The sequence below is a fragment of the Hyperoodon ampullatus genome (genome assembly GCF_949752795.1).
Source record: "Hyperoodon ampullatus genome assembly, chromosome: 11".
Classification (NCBI taxonomy): Eukaryota; Metazoa; Chordata; class Mammalia; order Artiodactyla; family Ziphiidae; genus Hyperoodon; species Hyperoodon ampullatus.
In genome coordinates, this window is record NC_136924.1 from 55,583,462 (window position 1) to 55,597,259 (window position 13,798).

Genomic DNA, 13,798 nt, shown 5'->3' on the forward strand with positions numbered 1-13,798 from the left:
ATGCAGGATCTTAGTTCCCCCACCAGGTATCGAACCCATGCCCCTGCACTGGGAGCACAGAGTCTTAACCACTGGACCACCAGGAAATTCCCCCATTGAATGTTTTTGAGCTTCAATGTCTTCATCTATGAAATGAATCAGGAGGCTGGCAATACAGTAGGTATTTAACGGGGAGTTCTTTCACTGCTCTCTGGACCATTCAGGGCTGGAGAGACACTGCTGAAAGGAGCTAGTATAAAGGGAGGCATTAACAACCTCCCCGCCCCTGACCTTCCTTGGGCTGGGCAGAGCACAGGACAGCATCCAGTGGTATAACCGAGTTGTGAACAGGCCCAGCACTACTCCCTGTCCAAGCACCCCTGACCTCAGCTTGGCAAGCCTGTGATGTCAAGAAAGATCATGTATTCAGTACAGGGGCCCCTACCTCCATGATGAACTGTCCAGAGTCCCAGCCACAAGGCCAGGGGTGTTCAGCATGCATGATGCCCAGGTGGCCTCCAGACGGTATGTCATGGGGAGGCAGTGAGTGCAGACAACGGCAGGGGGGGTGCTCTAGACGAGTCACCCCACATCTTGCAACCTGGGCCGGAAGGAGGCCTTCCTAGGCCCAATTTGACTGGCCAATGTGAGATGGGCTGGGGCCCACCTGGGTCACCTTCAGGTCACTGTCCAACTCCACACCCAACAGGAAATCCAAGGGCTGGAGGGTGACAACCACCCACCCCATGGCCTTCTCACGTCACACGGAGACCCTTCCACACAGCCTCATTCCTGGCCTCCCCATCCTAAAGTGAGAATTTGAGAGCCAGGGGAACTTCTGGCTGAAATCTGAGGTAGAAACAGGGGCAAGAAGCTCTGAGGAAAGCCCAAAGTCCGTGGAGAGACTAGAAGGCAGCAAGTTGGAGGCCCAGTTGCACCTCACTTCATGACAATGGGAGGCTGTGGACACTTAACTCTGTCTACCCCTGGGCCCCTGAAGCTCAGAGTCTGCACGTCCCACCTGAGCTGGTATGTCCAGGGTTTGAGCGCACGCCCATAGCTGCCCTCCCCATCTTCTTCTCTCTGAGGGGCAGCCCAGCCTTCTGCCCTGCCCAAGCCCTGGGCCAGGGGAATTTCCCCACCCCCAGGCACCATTCCAGGTCTAAACAGACCCCACTTCCCCAACCCTTAGTTACCTTCTAGGGTGACTCCAGCCAGTGGCCCTGGTGGAGGGAGCTGCCTCACAAGGGAGCCTGGAGTCCTGCACCCTGGTGCCCACGCAGTCTCCACCTGCCTGTCCATCCCTGAGTCCTCCCACAGAATGAGCTGAGTCAGGGGCAGGGAGGGGCCTCCACGTTTTATTAGGGATACGGCAGAAGCAGAGGCTGGAAGCAGAGCAGCCGCGTTTTTAACAACAGATAAATTAACCGCAGTGCGGGGATGGGGGGAGGGGGCGCGGGTGGGTGGAGAGTGGGCCAGGTGCTTTAATATAAAACAACAACAACAACAAAAAAAAACCCAAAAAAGACAGACAAATGGGCCCCAAAGACATGGGGCAGGAGAGGGCAGCACCATCCAGACAGCGGGGAGGGCCAGGGCAGACGGAGAGAAGGCAACTTGACCCCTCGCCCCTGAACTCCACCAGCACGGGGCTTCTGAGGCAGGGGAGCTGCCAGGGTGGGTGGAGATGGCACGGCTGGTGGGCAGGAAGCCCAGCACCACAAGATGGCTCAGCCTGAAGTGGGAGCTGGGGGCCGGGACACAGCGGCCTTGAACCCCCAGTCCCGCAGAGGAAGAGCCTTACTCTGGGTGAGAGAAGGGACCAAGGGTGGGGTCTCTCCCTGAGCTGAGAGCGGTCATCTCCTCCACAGCAGCGGTGGGCAGTGGGGTGTGCCGGGGAACCCCTTCACCTTCTTGTCCATCTACCTGCTTGGTCCCTTCAGGGAGGGGCCCCACGGGCCCCGAGGGGGCGGGGCGTGAGGCGAGCGGGCCCAGTCCATGGTCTCCGAGGCCAGAGCGGGGCGTGGCCGCTGCAATCGCTCAGCCCTGACTCCCGCAGGAGGACAGCGAGTCATAGAGTGAGTCACTGAGAGACTCTGAGGTCTCCAGCCCCGGGGGACCCCCACTGGCCACTCTCCCTTCCTCGCCCACGTCCGATGTGCTGGGGGTGCGGCTACCCCCAAACGCTGGGCCCTGGGGCGCAGGAGCTGGGCGGCTGGGCTCCAGGCTCCGCTTTCCGTCCACGTCCACGGGCAGGGCCTGGGGAAGGAGGGAAGGCTCGGGAGGAAGCTCCTCTCACCCCTCCCCGCCTGAGAGGCTCTGCCCACCTGACGGGGGCGCTGCAGAGGAAGCGCGCTGCAGAGGAAGCACGCTGGAGGCGCGACTGAGCACAGTCCTACAGTCCCACCAAGGTTCCGGAAGGGAGAGAAGCCCTTTCCCCAAGAGGGGTATGAGAAGGCGGGGGATGGGGGGTGGGGTGCTGCCCACTCAGTCCTCCTCCCGGACAGGGCTGTACCTCACCCCATGTCATTCCCTCCTGCCCTCCAGTGCTGTTCCCTTTTCCCCTTCGGCCATGCTCACCATGGGGGTCCTGGGCAGCCCCTCCAGTTGTCGGGGCGGGCATAGGAAAGGGTCAGAGGAGCCGCTGGCTGCCCTCGCGTTGGGGAAGGTCCAGTTCTTGGCCAGCTGGACAGGAGCAGGAGGGCCTGGGTCTTCACAAGGATCTATCCGGGGACAAGGGGAAGGTGGGTGGTGGGTGGAGCTCCCAGAGAGGCCCACCCCCCTGCCCAGGCACTCACCGTGGGGACAGGTCTGATGGCCCCGGTGGCCCGGAGCAGCTGTGAGCAGGGCGGGGAAGGCCGGCATGCTGGGGTGCCGCCCGCTCACCAGCAGCTCCTCTATGCCAGGCACCTCACGCTCCAGTGTGTGGGCACGGCGGGGGACTTTGGTAAGGGGTGGGGGCCGAGCTGGGGGCACCCCGGCCGGGGGCTCCAGCCGTGGTGGCTTGGTCTTGGGAAGATTCTTACTGGGGGTCCCACTGCTGCCATGGTCTGGGGGCGGGAACGTCCCAATGCCACTGTCCAGAGTTCGAGTCAAAGAGCCACAGGCTGGGGAGGGGAGGGGAAGTCAGGGATGTGAAGCTGCAGGCGGCTCAGCCCCTCTGCCTTCTTATGGCTTTCTGCCCCTGCCCAGGTTCCACCCTTGGTCAGGGACCCTCCTGGCCCCACCGGCTCAGTCATCCCTGCCTGCCCTGCCCCACCTCCCCTAGTCCTGGGGAAGAGGGCAGGGCAGGTACCCTATAAGGCAGGGAGGGATTTATTCCTGTGCAGCCCCAGTGCCCACTGATGCTTGGCACCAAGTTGCTATAGGGCCTGGCACCTGCTGTGGTGACAGGAAGGAGTAAAGCGAGCAGGGGGTAAGGGGCAGGTCCCAGCCTTGGCCCTTGACCCTGCTGACCTGTGAAATGTGAGGTGGGCACTGGCTCAGCCAGACTGTCCTCTGAGGGCATCTCTTCCCGCCTCCCCGGCTCGCCGCTTGGCTGTACAGGGTACAGGAGACCTCAGAGCCCATTCCTCCTCCACCCTAATCCCCTCCATCAGGACCCTTGGAGTATGGGTCTGAGAGTCCTGGCAACCTGCCAGCCCTCAGGAGGCCCTCTCCCCTCCCCATTCTCCTCGGAGACCAGAAAGGCATCCAGCAGCTTCCAGGCCCCAGGGAAGGGGAGCCCTCCAGGCGGTAAGAGACCTGGCAGGGCCACAGAGCCAGGCCCTCCACCCAGCCCCCGCCCCAGGAACTTACCTTCCCAGGAGGTTTCCCGCAGCCCTGAAGAGGGCCCACCAGGCCATTTCGGGGCCCACAGGCCGGCCAGGGGTTCTTGGGGTCAGAGGACACTGGCTGGAAATCGCCATACTCAGGTTTGGGCTCCCGCCAGCTCTTGGGGGGCAGCTCCTTGCCATCCACCCTGGGGGCGGCAGTGCAGATTGCCATGAGGGAGGCCCGGGCCCACTCATACATTCTGGCCTCCCTCCCTCCAATGGTGCTGGGCCTAGTGAGGCACCCACTGCCCCCTGCCCCTGGGGAAGAGGACATATCACGGTGGCTTCCCACATCAACCTCTCCTGACACCAGGAACAGGCCAAGACCCCAGGGAAAACTCCAGAGGATCAGCAGGGGCAGGGAATATGGGAGAACTCCCCCAAAGCTACCCAGGGTCAAGCCTAAGAGACCTCTCCGATAATGTCTGCCGGTAGAGAGCGGACACGGTCACATCCTGGTCCACATGCGACACACCCTGCCTACCCCAGCTGACTTTGAGTGCACTTGCTGTCCAAACCACACCCTACCTGGAGCCCGATTCCTGAGGACATTCTGCCTTACCTGGACCAGAAACAGCAACCCCAAGATGGGGTAGCCCCTTCTCTAAACCACAGTTCCCTTTGCTGAGTCTGTGGCAGGTGCCAAAGGGCAAGATAGGACGGGAGCCCTCCTTTTTCTACAGGATAGAAAACCCCGGAGGGAGAAGACCTGCATCAGCCGTTAGGTACTAGCACTCCCTTAACTACTGCATGCTGCACCTCAGACAGGCTGCCTCATCTGACTCAAGACAATCCAAGAAAATGTGGACTGTTAACTCTTCTCAAATGAGAAACTGGGTCTCAGCAAGTTGAATGTCAGCCAGCCAGAGAGGAGGGGAGCTGGGGCACAAACCCCTGGCTCCTTGTTTGAGGCCCCAGTCTCTCCTCTGGGCCAGGCCACTAACCCTCAAGATGCTTTGGTGCCATTTCATTTGACCTCCTACACCTTTTGACCTCTAGGAAGGCCCAGTTCCTGGGAAAGGCAGTCCCAACCCCAGGGATGCCCGTGTAGAGAAAAGGGCCCCCAGCCACCAAGCCCCTGCCAGCTGGTCCCAGGTTCTCACCTGTTAAGCAGCTGCTGCATGAAGGTGTCTGCACCCTGGTACATGCCGGCCAGCTGGCCCTGCACCTGCCCCAGGCCTGCACTGGGCCCTGGCGCTGGTCCCCCGGGCCGTGGCTGGGCCCTGCTGCTCAGGTAGGCCTTCTCCTCCTCCAGTGCCCGGCGCAGGTCTTCCGCCTTGGCCATCAGCTTGGAGATGTTGAGGCTCTCGGCCTCCAGCTTCCGGGCTTCCATCTTGACCTCCTTCCGGAGCGGGGAGCCCCCGCCAGCCCCTTCCTTGCCCTTGGCGGCCTCTGTGCGGCGGTTCAGCGCTGGCAGCTTACTCTTCTTAAGGCCGAACCAGCTGGCGATGCTGCTAGCGTTGCGGTGCTTGGCCTCGGTGCCGGGGGCCCGCTCCTGGCCCTGGAGCCGCAGCATGTTCTCCTCGATGCCCTTCATCACCTTCTCCTCAATGGCCGAGTGTGGGGCCCGCCCCTCAGGGCCTGGGCCTGGGTCGGCAGGGCCAGATGCTGGGGGTGTGGGCTGGGCCGTAGTGCCGCCGCAGTCTGCCCAGGGTGGGCCCTTCCCCTTGTCAGGCTTGGGGGGCTCCTTGGTGGCTGGTGGGGCCACAGGTCGGGGCACCACCTTGGTGGGCGACTTAGAAGGCAGCTTTGTCGGGCTGCCATGGGGACTCTTATTGGGCTTGCCGAGGCTGGGGGTTGAGGTTGGCACTTTGGCAGGGGTGCGGGGTACCTGGGGGCACAGGGCCCCTGCCAGCCGGCTCTTGGCCAGCTCCACTTTGGTGAGGCAGCTCCTTGGTGAGACAGGCTCCAGGTCCACCCGGGCCCCCATGGAGTGGGAAGAGTAGACTCGGGACCCAGGGTCCCCCAGGAGCCCAGATTCCTGTTGCTTCAGGCTGCTTGTGCCTAAGGCCACGGCCCCCCGCAGGGCCCCCTTGGCTTCTGGCTGCTCAGGGGGCCTGGAGGCAGAGGGCGCTGTGTCTCCAGTGCTCTCCCCTGACTTCCCTCCTCCCCGGGCCTTCTCAGGGCCAGGCCTAGCTGGCACACCATTCTTTTCTGGGCCCTGGGGCCCCTCGGGGCCAGTCTTCAGTTTTCCCAGGGCTGCTAGTCTGTCCCGCAGAGGTGTGTAGCCAGGATCCCCAGGTCGCCGGCCCGGCCCCTGGCCAGGTTTCTTGGACGAGCTGCCCGGGGTCCTGCGGCCAGGGTGGGGAGACTCCGAGCCTGCCTTGTCCAAACTCTTCTCCTGGGCAATCTCATAGGGGCAGGATTCTGGGTGGCAAGGGCTGGAGGGGACTCCAGGGCTTCTGAGGACCTCAGGGGCCCGTGGCACCTCCAGAGTTAGTTGTGGGTAGGTGGGGACCTGCAGTGGGGATGGAGGTGGCTCTGGGGAAGGCCCCCTAAAGGTGCTCCGGGAAAGGTCCAGAATGTTCTCGTAGCAAGGAGACACCACTGGTCCCGGGGAAAGCGTAGTGGACAAAGCTGGCTGGGGAGGTCTGAGCTGTGCAGAATCTGGGGTTGTGGGGCAGGGTGACGGGCTGGTGGGCAGACCCTGCACCCCCTCTGGGGACAGCTCTCCTCCGCCCAGACCCCGGCGGGCCGGCAGCGGGGAAGGGCTGCCATCTGAGCCACTGTTCCGACAGGGGATTCGGGAGTTCCGGGGGAGCTGGGGGCTGAGCTGGGGGCCCCCTGGGCTGGGTACCTTCTCTGAGGCTGGAGGCAGCTTTAGAAACTTGAGACCTCTGGCTGGAGAGGGCAGAAGGGGTCCTTGGGCTTCCCCGGGAGAAGGGGAGCCAATTTGGAGCTTGCTTTTCACCTGAGATGAGGAGTGGGGGTGGCCAGACCGTGAGCCCAGGGGGGCGTCCCCTGCACCCATGAACACACTGAGGAAGGGGAGGGGCCCCTGGCCCTCTGAGGTAGCACCAAAGCCCGGCCTGTGGGCCTCCGGGGTACCCCCTCCCCAAGCTGATTTGGGGAGGCCTTTGGACTTGGACAGCTGTGGGGGCCCCTGGTCTGGGGAGGATGGCTGCCTGGGACCTGGCTGGTCCCCGCCGAGTGGGCACGCAGCCCCGGCCAAGAAGGCCTGTAGGTAAGACTCCGTGTCCTCAAGGAGCTGGCCCAGGTTCAACTGTTTGCGGGCCAGGGCCCCAAGCAGGGTGTCAGGGCTGGGTGCCTCGTTGGGGTCACCTGCCTCATCAGAAGAGGAGGAGGAGCTGCTGCCTGGGACGCAGGGTGGCCCGGAACCGGTGCCCTGGGCCTGTGGGGAGCCCCTACTAGGGCCCCAGGGCCGCCCAGCACTCTCTTCCTCCCCTGGGCCCCCTAAGAGGCGCTCCCAGTGCAGCAGGCCTCCCAGGCTACCAGGACCTAGTAGCAGGTAGGGGGCCCAGGGAGAGGGTTCAGGCTGAGGTGGGCCACACAGCTCGCCATTGATGGGCTCTGGTGAGCCGGAACCCTCGCCTGGAGGCGGCCAGGGGGTGGCAGGTGAGCACAGAAGCAAGGGGTCAGTCTCTTCCAGGGCTCTCAGCACCTCCAGGATCTGGGCTTTCTTTCGAAGGAACGGGGATAGGGCCTCCAGCGCTGGGGGTGGGGCGGCCGGGGGTCCTGGGCCTCCTGGCCGCAGCTGCTGCTCCCAACACACCTTGGGGGAGAAATGGCGTGAGGAGGAGACCGTATGCAGGCTGGGCACCCGAGCTGGCATCACTGGGTATGCCAGGAGCAGAGCTGGCCTGGTCTGTGTCCCCAAAAAGGAACTGATAGCTTCTGGGATACGCTGGAAAGCTTCCTCAAGAGTCTCTGAGTCCGGGTTACCCCAACTGTCCTTCCTGGCACACCTAGGGTTGGGTGGGCACCCATCTCCCTTTCTGGTTATCTCAGCACCACTCGCTACCAGTATTTGCGGGTCAGCAGGGCTGACCACCTACAACCCTCGTATCTATGTTTGCCCCAGGGGAGGGAGGCCTGTCCATTTCTCAGGCTCCAGAAAGAACACAGACTCAAGAAAGGGATGTGATGTGGCCAAGTCCTAAGTCAGTTGCTGCAGGCAAGCCCGGGCCTCCTCAGGTCAGGCAGCTGTCCTGCTGAGCCGATCCCCGTGGAGAAGCAGACTGGGAATGACTCCATTGCAAACCCTTTCCTGCTTCTCCCAGGCCCCTTCTTAGGCCCCGTCTAATCTGGTACAGTGGTTAACTACATGGGCTCTGGAGCCAGATTGTAGGGGTTCAAGACCCAGGTCCACTGCTTAACTAGTTATATGACTTTCAGCAAGTTATTTAATCTCTAAGCTTCATTGTATCACCTGTAAAATAGGATGGTGATTATGATTAATCTCACAAAACAAGATGAATGAAACCAGATATGCAAAAGAATGAATGAATAATAGTTCTGGACTGGGATAAATAAATATGTGTATGATTATAAATTTATGCCAAAAATTACCAAAAAAAAAAAAGATAAATGAGATCCAGGTGTCCAGCACAGTGCCTGGCTCAGACTAAGAGCTCAGTAAGTATTAACTGTGAGTCTGACTGCTGTACTATAACGCCTTTGCTCGTGAGACTAGTGGCTGGGGGTGGGGATCTGTTTTTCTTGGTACGAGGCTGACAGCTGAGGGCTCACACCCAGCCTGGACAAGAATCTGTGTGCCCGGAAGCAGCCCTTCCCCTGGGACTCATTAGGAAACAGCCGTGGAGCACCGGCTGACGAGCCCGGAGCCAGCGGAGCCACAGACCACAGTGCCCAGCGCTCCTACCTCTCTCTGCCCAGCACAGCGCCCCAGAGGCAGCGAGGTGGCCGGTCCCTCAGCGGAGCTCAGGGAGGGGGAGGCTGGTGGCTCTGAAGGCAGCTGGAGTGGGGCGAGTGGGATCTGCAGGGGAGAGGCGAGGTTAGCACAGGTGCTGTCCGTCCCAGGTCCCTACTCCCACAGGAGGCTATGGCTTCCCATCCAGGGGCAGGGAAACATTCTTCCAAGTCTGCTCCTTGGGTGACGTCTCCCGGCCCAAGGTGTGGCTCTCACCACTTGGTCAGAGGAGCCTCGGGAGACCACAGCACAGGTAGATTGAAGGAGTGCAAGCCCAGGTGGCCGGGAGGTGGGACAGGGTAGGGAGATCTGGAGAAAGAGGAGTGCTCCTGGGCCAGCAGGCAGTGGCAGGCCTAACCCAGGTGTCCAGCGAGCCTCCAGGACCCTCTGCTTTTCTGAGGGGCCTCCTCCCTGATTACAGAGAGGGTGAGCCTCGAGGCCCCTTCTTGTTCTGACTACCCGTGACCCAGCATCCATAGGGTTGGCTGAGACTAACGGAAGAGGCATTTGTTACCGGGTCCTGGAAAAGAGATGGTGGGAGTTATCACTTCTGTCTCCCCTGAATGGCCTCATGTGAAGTCTCTGCTCTGAGGATTACAAAAGTAGTATTGTTTCGGCTGCACCACACAGCATGTGGGATCTTAGTTCCCCAACCAGGGATCAAACCTACGCCCCCTGCAGTGGAAGAGCAGAGTCCTAACCACTGGACTGCCAGGAAATTCCCACAAAAGTAGTACTTAATCATGGATCACTTCTCTCTCATTCCCCTTCTGCTAGGCATCTCGACTAGATACAAGTCAGCTTTAACTGTCCCCGTCTCATTCTCCATGGCTGTTAAATCCTGTCTCTGTGGTGTCTCTGCCTCCCCTCCAGCCTGGCCAGCTGCAGCCGCTCCCGAGGCCCATGATCCTCACACCTCTGGCCTGGACACTGCTCAGTATTTCAGTCTCTCTGACCTGGCTGGGTGGCTTTTCAATCTCCTGTGCACAAGGCAGCCTAAAGCATCTTTTTCTTTTTTGTCTAAAGCGTCTCTGTGCTCATAGCCTCCTCTGCCTGCCCACTGCCTCCAGAGACAAGTCTGAACCCCTCTGCCGGCGTTCCGGCTGGGCCTGCTGGTTCTTCCCTGACGCCATCCCCGGCTCTCTGTCACTCACTCTTTATACATCCTTTGCTCAAGTCCAGCTAAACAACTCTCGGCTCCCTAGGATTCCCTGCTCTGTTGCTTCCACAGGGAACCCCTTCTCCCAGACCCCTAACTGCAGTCTTTTAAAATCTCCCATCCATCAGGGCCCAGGTCTGACGTCACCTCCTTCAAGGAACCCTCCCCACCCCATCTCTGATGGCCTCTCTGCCCCTTGGGCTCTTGGTCAGCAGTGTCACACTCTGTAGCCCTGCCTTAGTGTCCAGCAGCCCCAGCTCTCAGCGGTTACGTTCGCTCTGCACAGGCCACAGCTCTGTCCAATTCCATACCTGTTGGCAAAGGCACTGCTCACAGTAAGAGCTTAATTAACATTTGCTCAATGGAGCTTCCATCCTAGCAAAGCACAACTTGGAAATAACATTAATAATGACAAATAGCCACCAGTCATTGACTATCTACTACGGGCCAAGCACTAGATATTATCTCATTTAATCCTCACAACAACCTGCAATATAGGTATTTTTATCCCCATTTATAAGGGGAAAAACCTGTGGTTTGTGTGGTTAAATAATTTACCCAAGGTCGCACAGCTAAGAATTAGATAAGTTAGGGACCCAACCCAAGCTTATCTGAGGCCAAGGTTCGTGCTCTTTCCATTATGTCATGTTACTTCTGGGGAAGATAAATCTATGGTCCCAAACTCCAAAGTTCATTTAAAAATTCCCAATTCAAATCCCAGAATTCATATAAGTAAAAAACAAACGATTTCAGGATGATCTACACCTCTGTTATCATCAGTCACTGAGAAGGGTGTGGACAACAGGGTAAGCTTGGCTGGTGTGGGTCAGGCCTCTGGGGATTCCTGGGTCAACCCTACAGCAGGGACGGACCCAGGGCAGGGGGAGCTGCAGAGTCACTGCTGCTGATTCACCCAGGTCTGCACCGGCCTGGTGAGACAGGGGCTGCAGAAAGGCCATGGTGGTGAGACGCTTCCTCTGCCAGGGGTCAGGTTTCCCAGAGAGCTGAGGGCATCCTGCTCAGGATCTGGGGGCCAAGAGCTGCCTGGTTTGCATCACAGACACACAAATTCAGACACACACACAAGGTGTTTCTCTTCTTGTCAAGGTCGGGGTGGGTTGGCGGTGTGCTGGTTGACCTCAGAACCCACCGTTCACCTCAGGTACCTGGAGCTGCTCCTGATCCACCCAGGTCTCACCCCATCCTTGGGGCTTCCTGACACAGTGGACCCCAAGTGACATCTTAACTGAGCCCAGGACTCATTCCCAGTAGCCTCCTGCTTCTCCTGGGTAAGGCAGGTTTCAGGGCTAGAAGCAGGGACAGCGTCTGCAGCCATGCTTGGGTCAGTGGGTGAGCCCATGCAGCTAGGCATGCACAGAGTCATCCAGGTGAAGTGCCCTTCCTGACCTCTCTGTGACACCAAGCACTGGGTGCCTTACACACCGCCCCACCCCTGCCCCACCCCTGCCCCTGGCCAAGAAGGCAACGCAGTGGCCAAAGGGGCCCCTTGGGAGCTCGAAGTAATTGCATTTCCAGCCTCCACCCATCTGAAGGCGGAAGAAGCAAGGATCTCCTCTGTCAACAAGAAGGGATACCATCCAGCTGGGCGGGGAGCACCTGGGAGGTGGGGGAGAGCCAAGCTTAAGGGAACTCAGGAAGTTTCCCCCTCATCTAAGGCTTAGGTCTATCAGGCTAGGTTGGCCTGCCCTGGATGGCCACAGCCCCCAGAATGGAGGGCAATGGCTGACGGCCTACTTCTGTAGGTGTCTGGGAGAAGAGAGGGTGATGATATTGACAGGGCTGGGGGGAGGCAGGAAGCCGAGATGTGAGGAAGGAAGGAGAATCTCTTGTGCCCACCTGAGGGAGGGAGCCTGCTGTGAGCTGAAGTTTCTGCTGAAACAGGGCGCTCAGCATCTGGTTCTGCCGTTCCAGCTCAAATACCCTCTTCTTCAGCTTGATGCATTCCTCCCGCAGGTCCTGCCACCCCCAGGAGGTGGAGGAAGACAAAGAGAGGATGGTGGGGAGAGGGAGAGTGGTATAAGCACAGTCGCCTTCATCAGAGCAGCGGGCACTCCTGCTGGGCATGCCCTTCTCTTGCAACCTCCTTCTATGAGGGAGCTGACCCTGCCTATGTTTATGGCTATCACATCTTCTAGGGATGGTAAATTTTCTAACGTTTACCACCCCTTTACCATTCCCTTTGGCAACTTTCACAATCCTGGAGCCAATCCCCTGCCTCTTAGGAAGCACATGTCAAAGAAGGGCCCATATAAGGCAGAGGAAGACCTGGGGGTCAGAGTGGCCCACATGTCAAGAAATTACCCACACTACTTGAGTAAATATTTAGATGTCACCTTATGCTTACACATCAACATTGCTATCAGGGCCATCGCAACCTGGAGAAACTAGCTGGGTCCAGGATAACAGAAGGATTCAAGCCCAAATCAAAGTCACCATAGCTCAGAGACTTGGCCTTACCTAGCCAGGTAGAACAGTATGGACTGTCCAAGACAGAGAAAAGGGACTTCACTGGAGGGCCAAGACACCATTTCCACCCTCCTCTATTCCCTATCTAAGCAGGTACAGGAGTCCACAGGAAGGACCTCCCCTGCTGTACCTAGGGCCTCCTCCCAGGGCATCTGGGCTCAGGGCAGAGGGTGAGAACGTCTCTTGTGGCCTTTTACCTTTTGGTTCAGCAGCGCCTGCACCACATGGTTGGCAACCTGGGGACAGAAAGGCAGAGCTGAGGAAGAGCTGTCAGCCAACCCAGCCTCTGCCTGGAATCGACAAGCTATCCACCCCGTGGGGAGCATCAGTTCCACAGACCTCGTCCAGACAGCGCTCGTAGGTCTCCCGCTGGTTTTCATTGGCCTGGGCGAGTGCCGAGTTCTCTGCCTGCAGGAAAGAGGAGGAGGGCAAATAGGAGGCTAAGGGATCATTCTTCCCCCGGGCAAGTCCCTCCTGGGGAAGGGGAGGCAAGGAGCCTACTAGCTCTAACCCTGCCCCAGCTCTTGGCTCTGGTCTGATTCTGCCAGGGGGAGGCCTGCAGACCCAGGGCATGAAGAAGGCAGAGCTGAGATGGCTGGTTTTTTGTTACCCCAACTTCAGTCAGTGAGGCTGCAGGGGCTGGGGAGACACAGCAACCAGGAGGACCGAAGGTGGGAGGTACCAAAAGTAACCCTTATTTCCCTGGGGAGAGGTCAGAGGAGCCTGGAGAGAGGAGGGCAGGGTCTTAGGAATGTAGTAAAAGGCCTAGTTTAAGGATCCATGTCTTTGTCCCTCAACTCCCGAGACCCTTCTTTCTGTGGCCTCTGCGGCCGCCCCTTTCCTAGAGCAGGGGCATGAAAGCAGGGGAGAAGAGGGGTAAAGAAGGGAGACATTCTGGGGGTTAGGATGGCCCCAGCCTTGCGCACGCCTCTTGTCCTGAGCTGGCATGCAGGCTGCAGAGCGAAGAGCAAGGAAAGGGGTTCTCAGAGGGGCTCAGCTAAAGAAACGTTCAGCTCTGCTCCAGCCTGGCAGAGCGGGCTGAGAGGAAGGTCCCCCGCACCCCAGAACCCACCCAAGCTCCCCAGGGCTCTGGCCAGCACTGCTGCCCCCCCGCCGCCCCGTGCCCCACCTCCAGCTCCCGCAGCCGGTGCAGGAGCTCCTGGCAGGTGCCCGGCTCCATGCTGCCCTCACCACCCTCTCCTGGCTTCGGGATTCCAGGGCTCGCGGCCGGCTGGTCCATGGCCTCCGACATCAGGCCCTGGGGACAAGTGAGAGAAGCCCCGCAGGCTACTCCAGGGCACGGGGAGGTGAGCGGAGGGGGAGGAGGACAGAGATGAAAGTTGTCAGTATTCTCGGAGTTTGGATCAGTGTGACCCCCGTGCCACGGACACTGTAACAACTCAGGGTCAGGCTAAGACTCCTGCTCACGGGACAGATACATAGACACACTTTTCCCACCTCAAGAAC

At 59.6% G+C, this 13,798-nt stretch overlaps 1 protein-coding gene across 1 annotated transcript; it reads right to left on the bottom strand.

Annotated features, from left to right (window-relative positions):
* Positions 1-1,350: 1,350 nt before the first annotated feature.
* On the bottom strand, positions 1,351-13,583 carry NCKAP5L (NCK associated protein 5 like; the record flags this gene model as incomplete). Its single annotated transcript, XM_079715498.1, has 11 exons — positions 1,351-2,238; positions 2,560-2,702; positions 2,778-3,086; positions 3,436-3,517; positions 3,778-3,940; positions 4,898-7,527; positions 8,638-8,751; positions 11,702-11,821; positions 12,529-12,567; positions 12,671-12,739; positions 13,461-13,583. The coding sequence occupies 11 exons, from the start codon at positions 13,581-13,583 to the stop codon at positions 2,020-2,022; spliced, it is 4,011 nt and encodes a 1,336-aa protein (XP_079571624.1). The 3' UTR covers positions 1,351-2,019.
* Between the last annotated feature and the right edge of the window lie 215 nt (positions 13,584-13,798).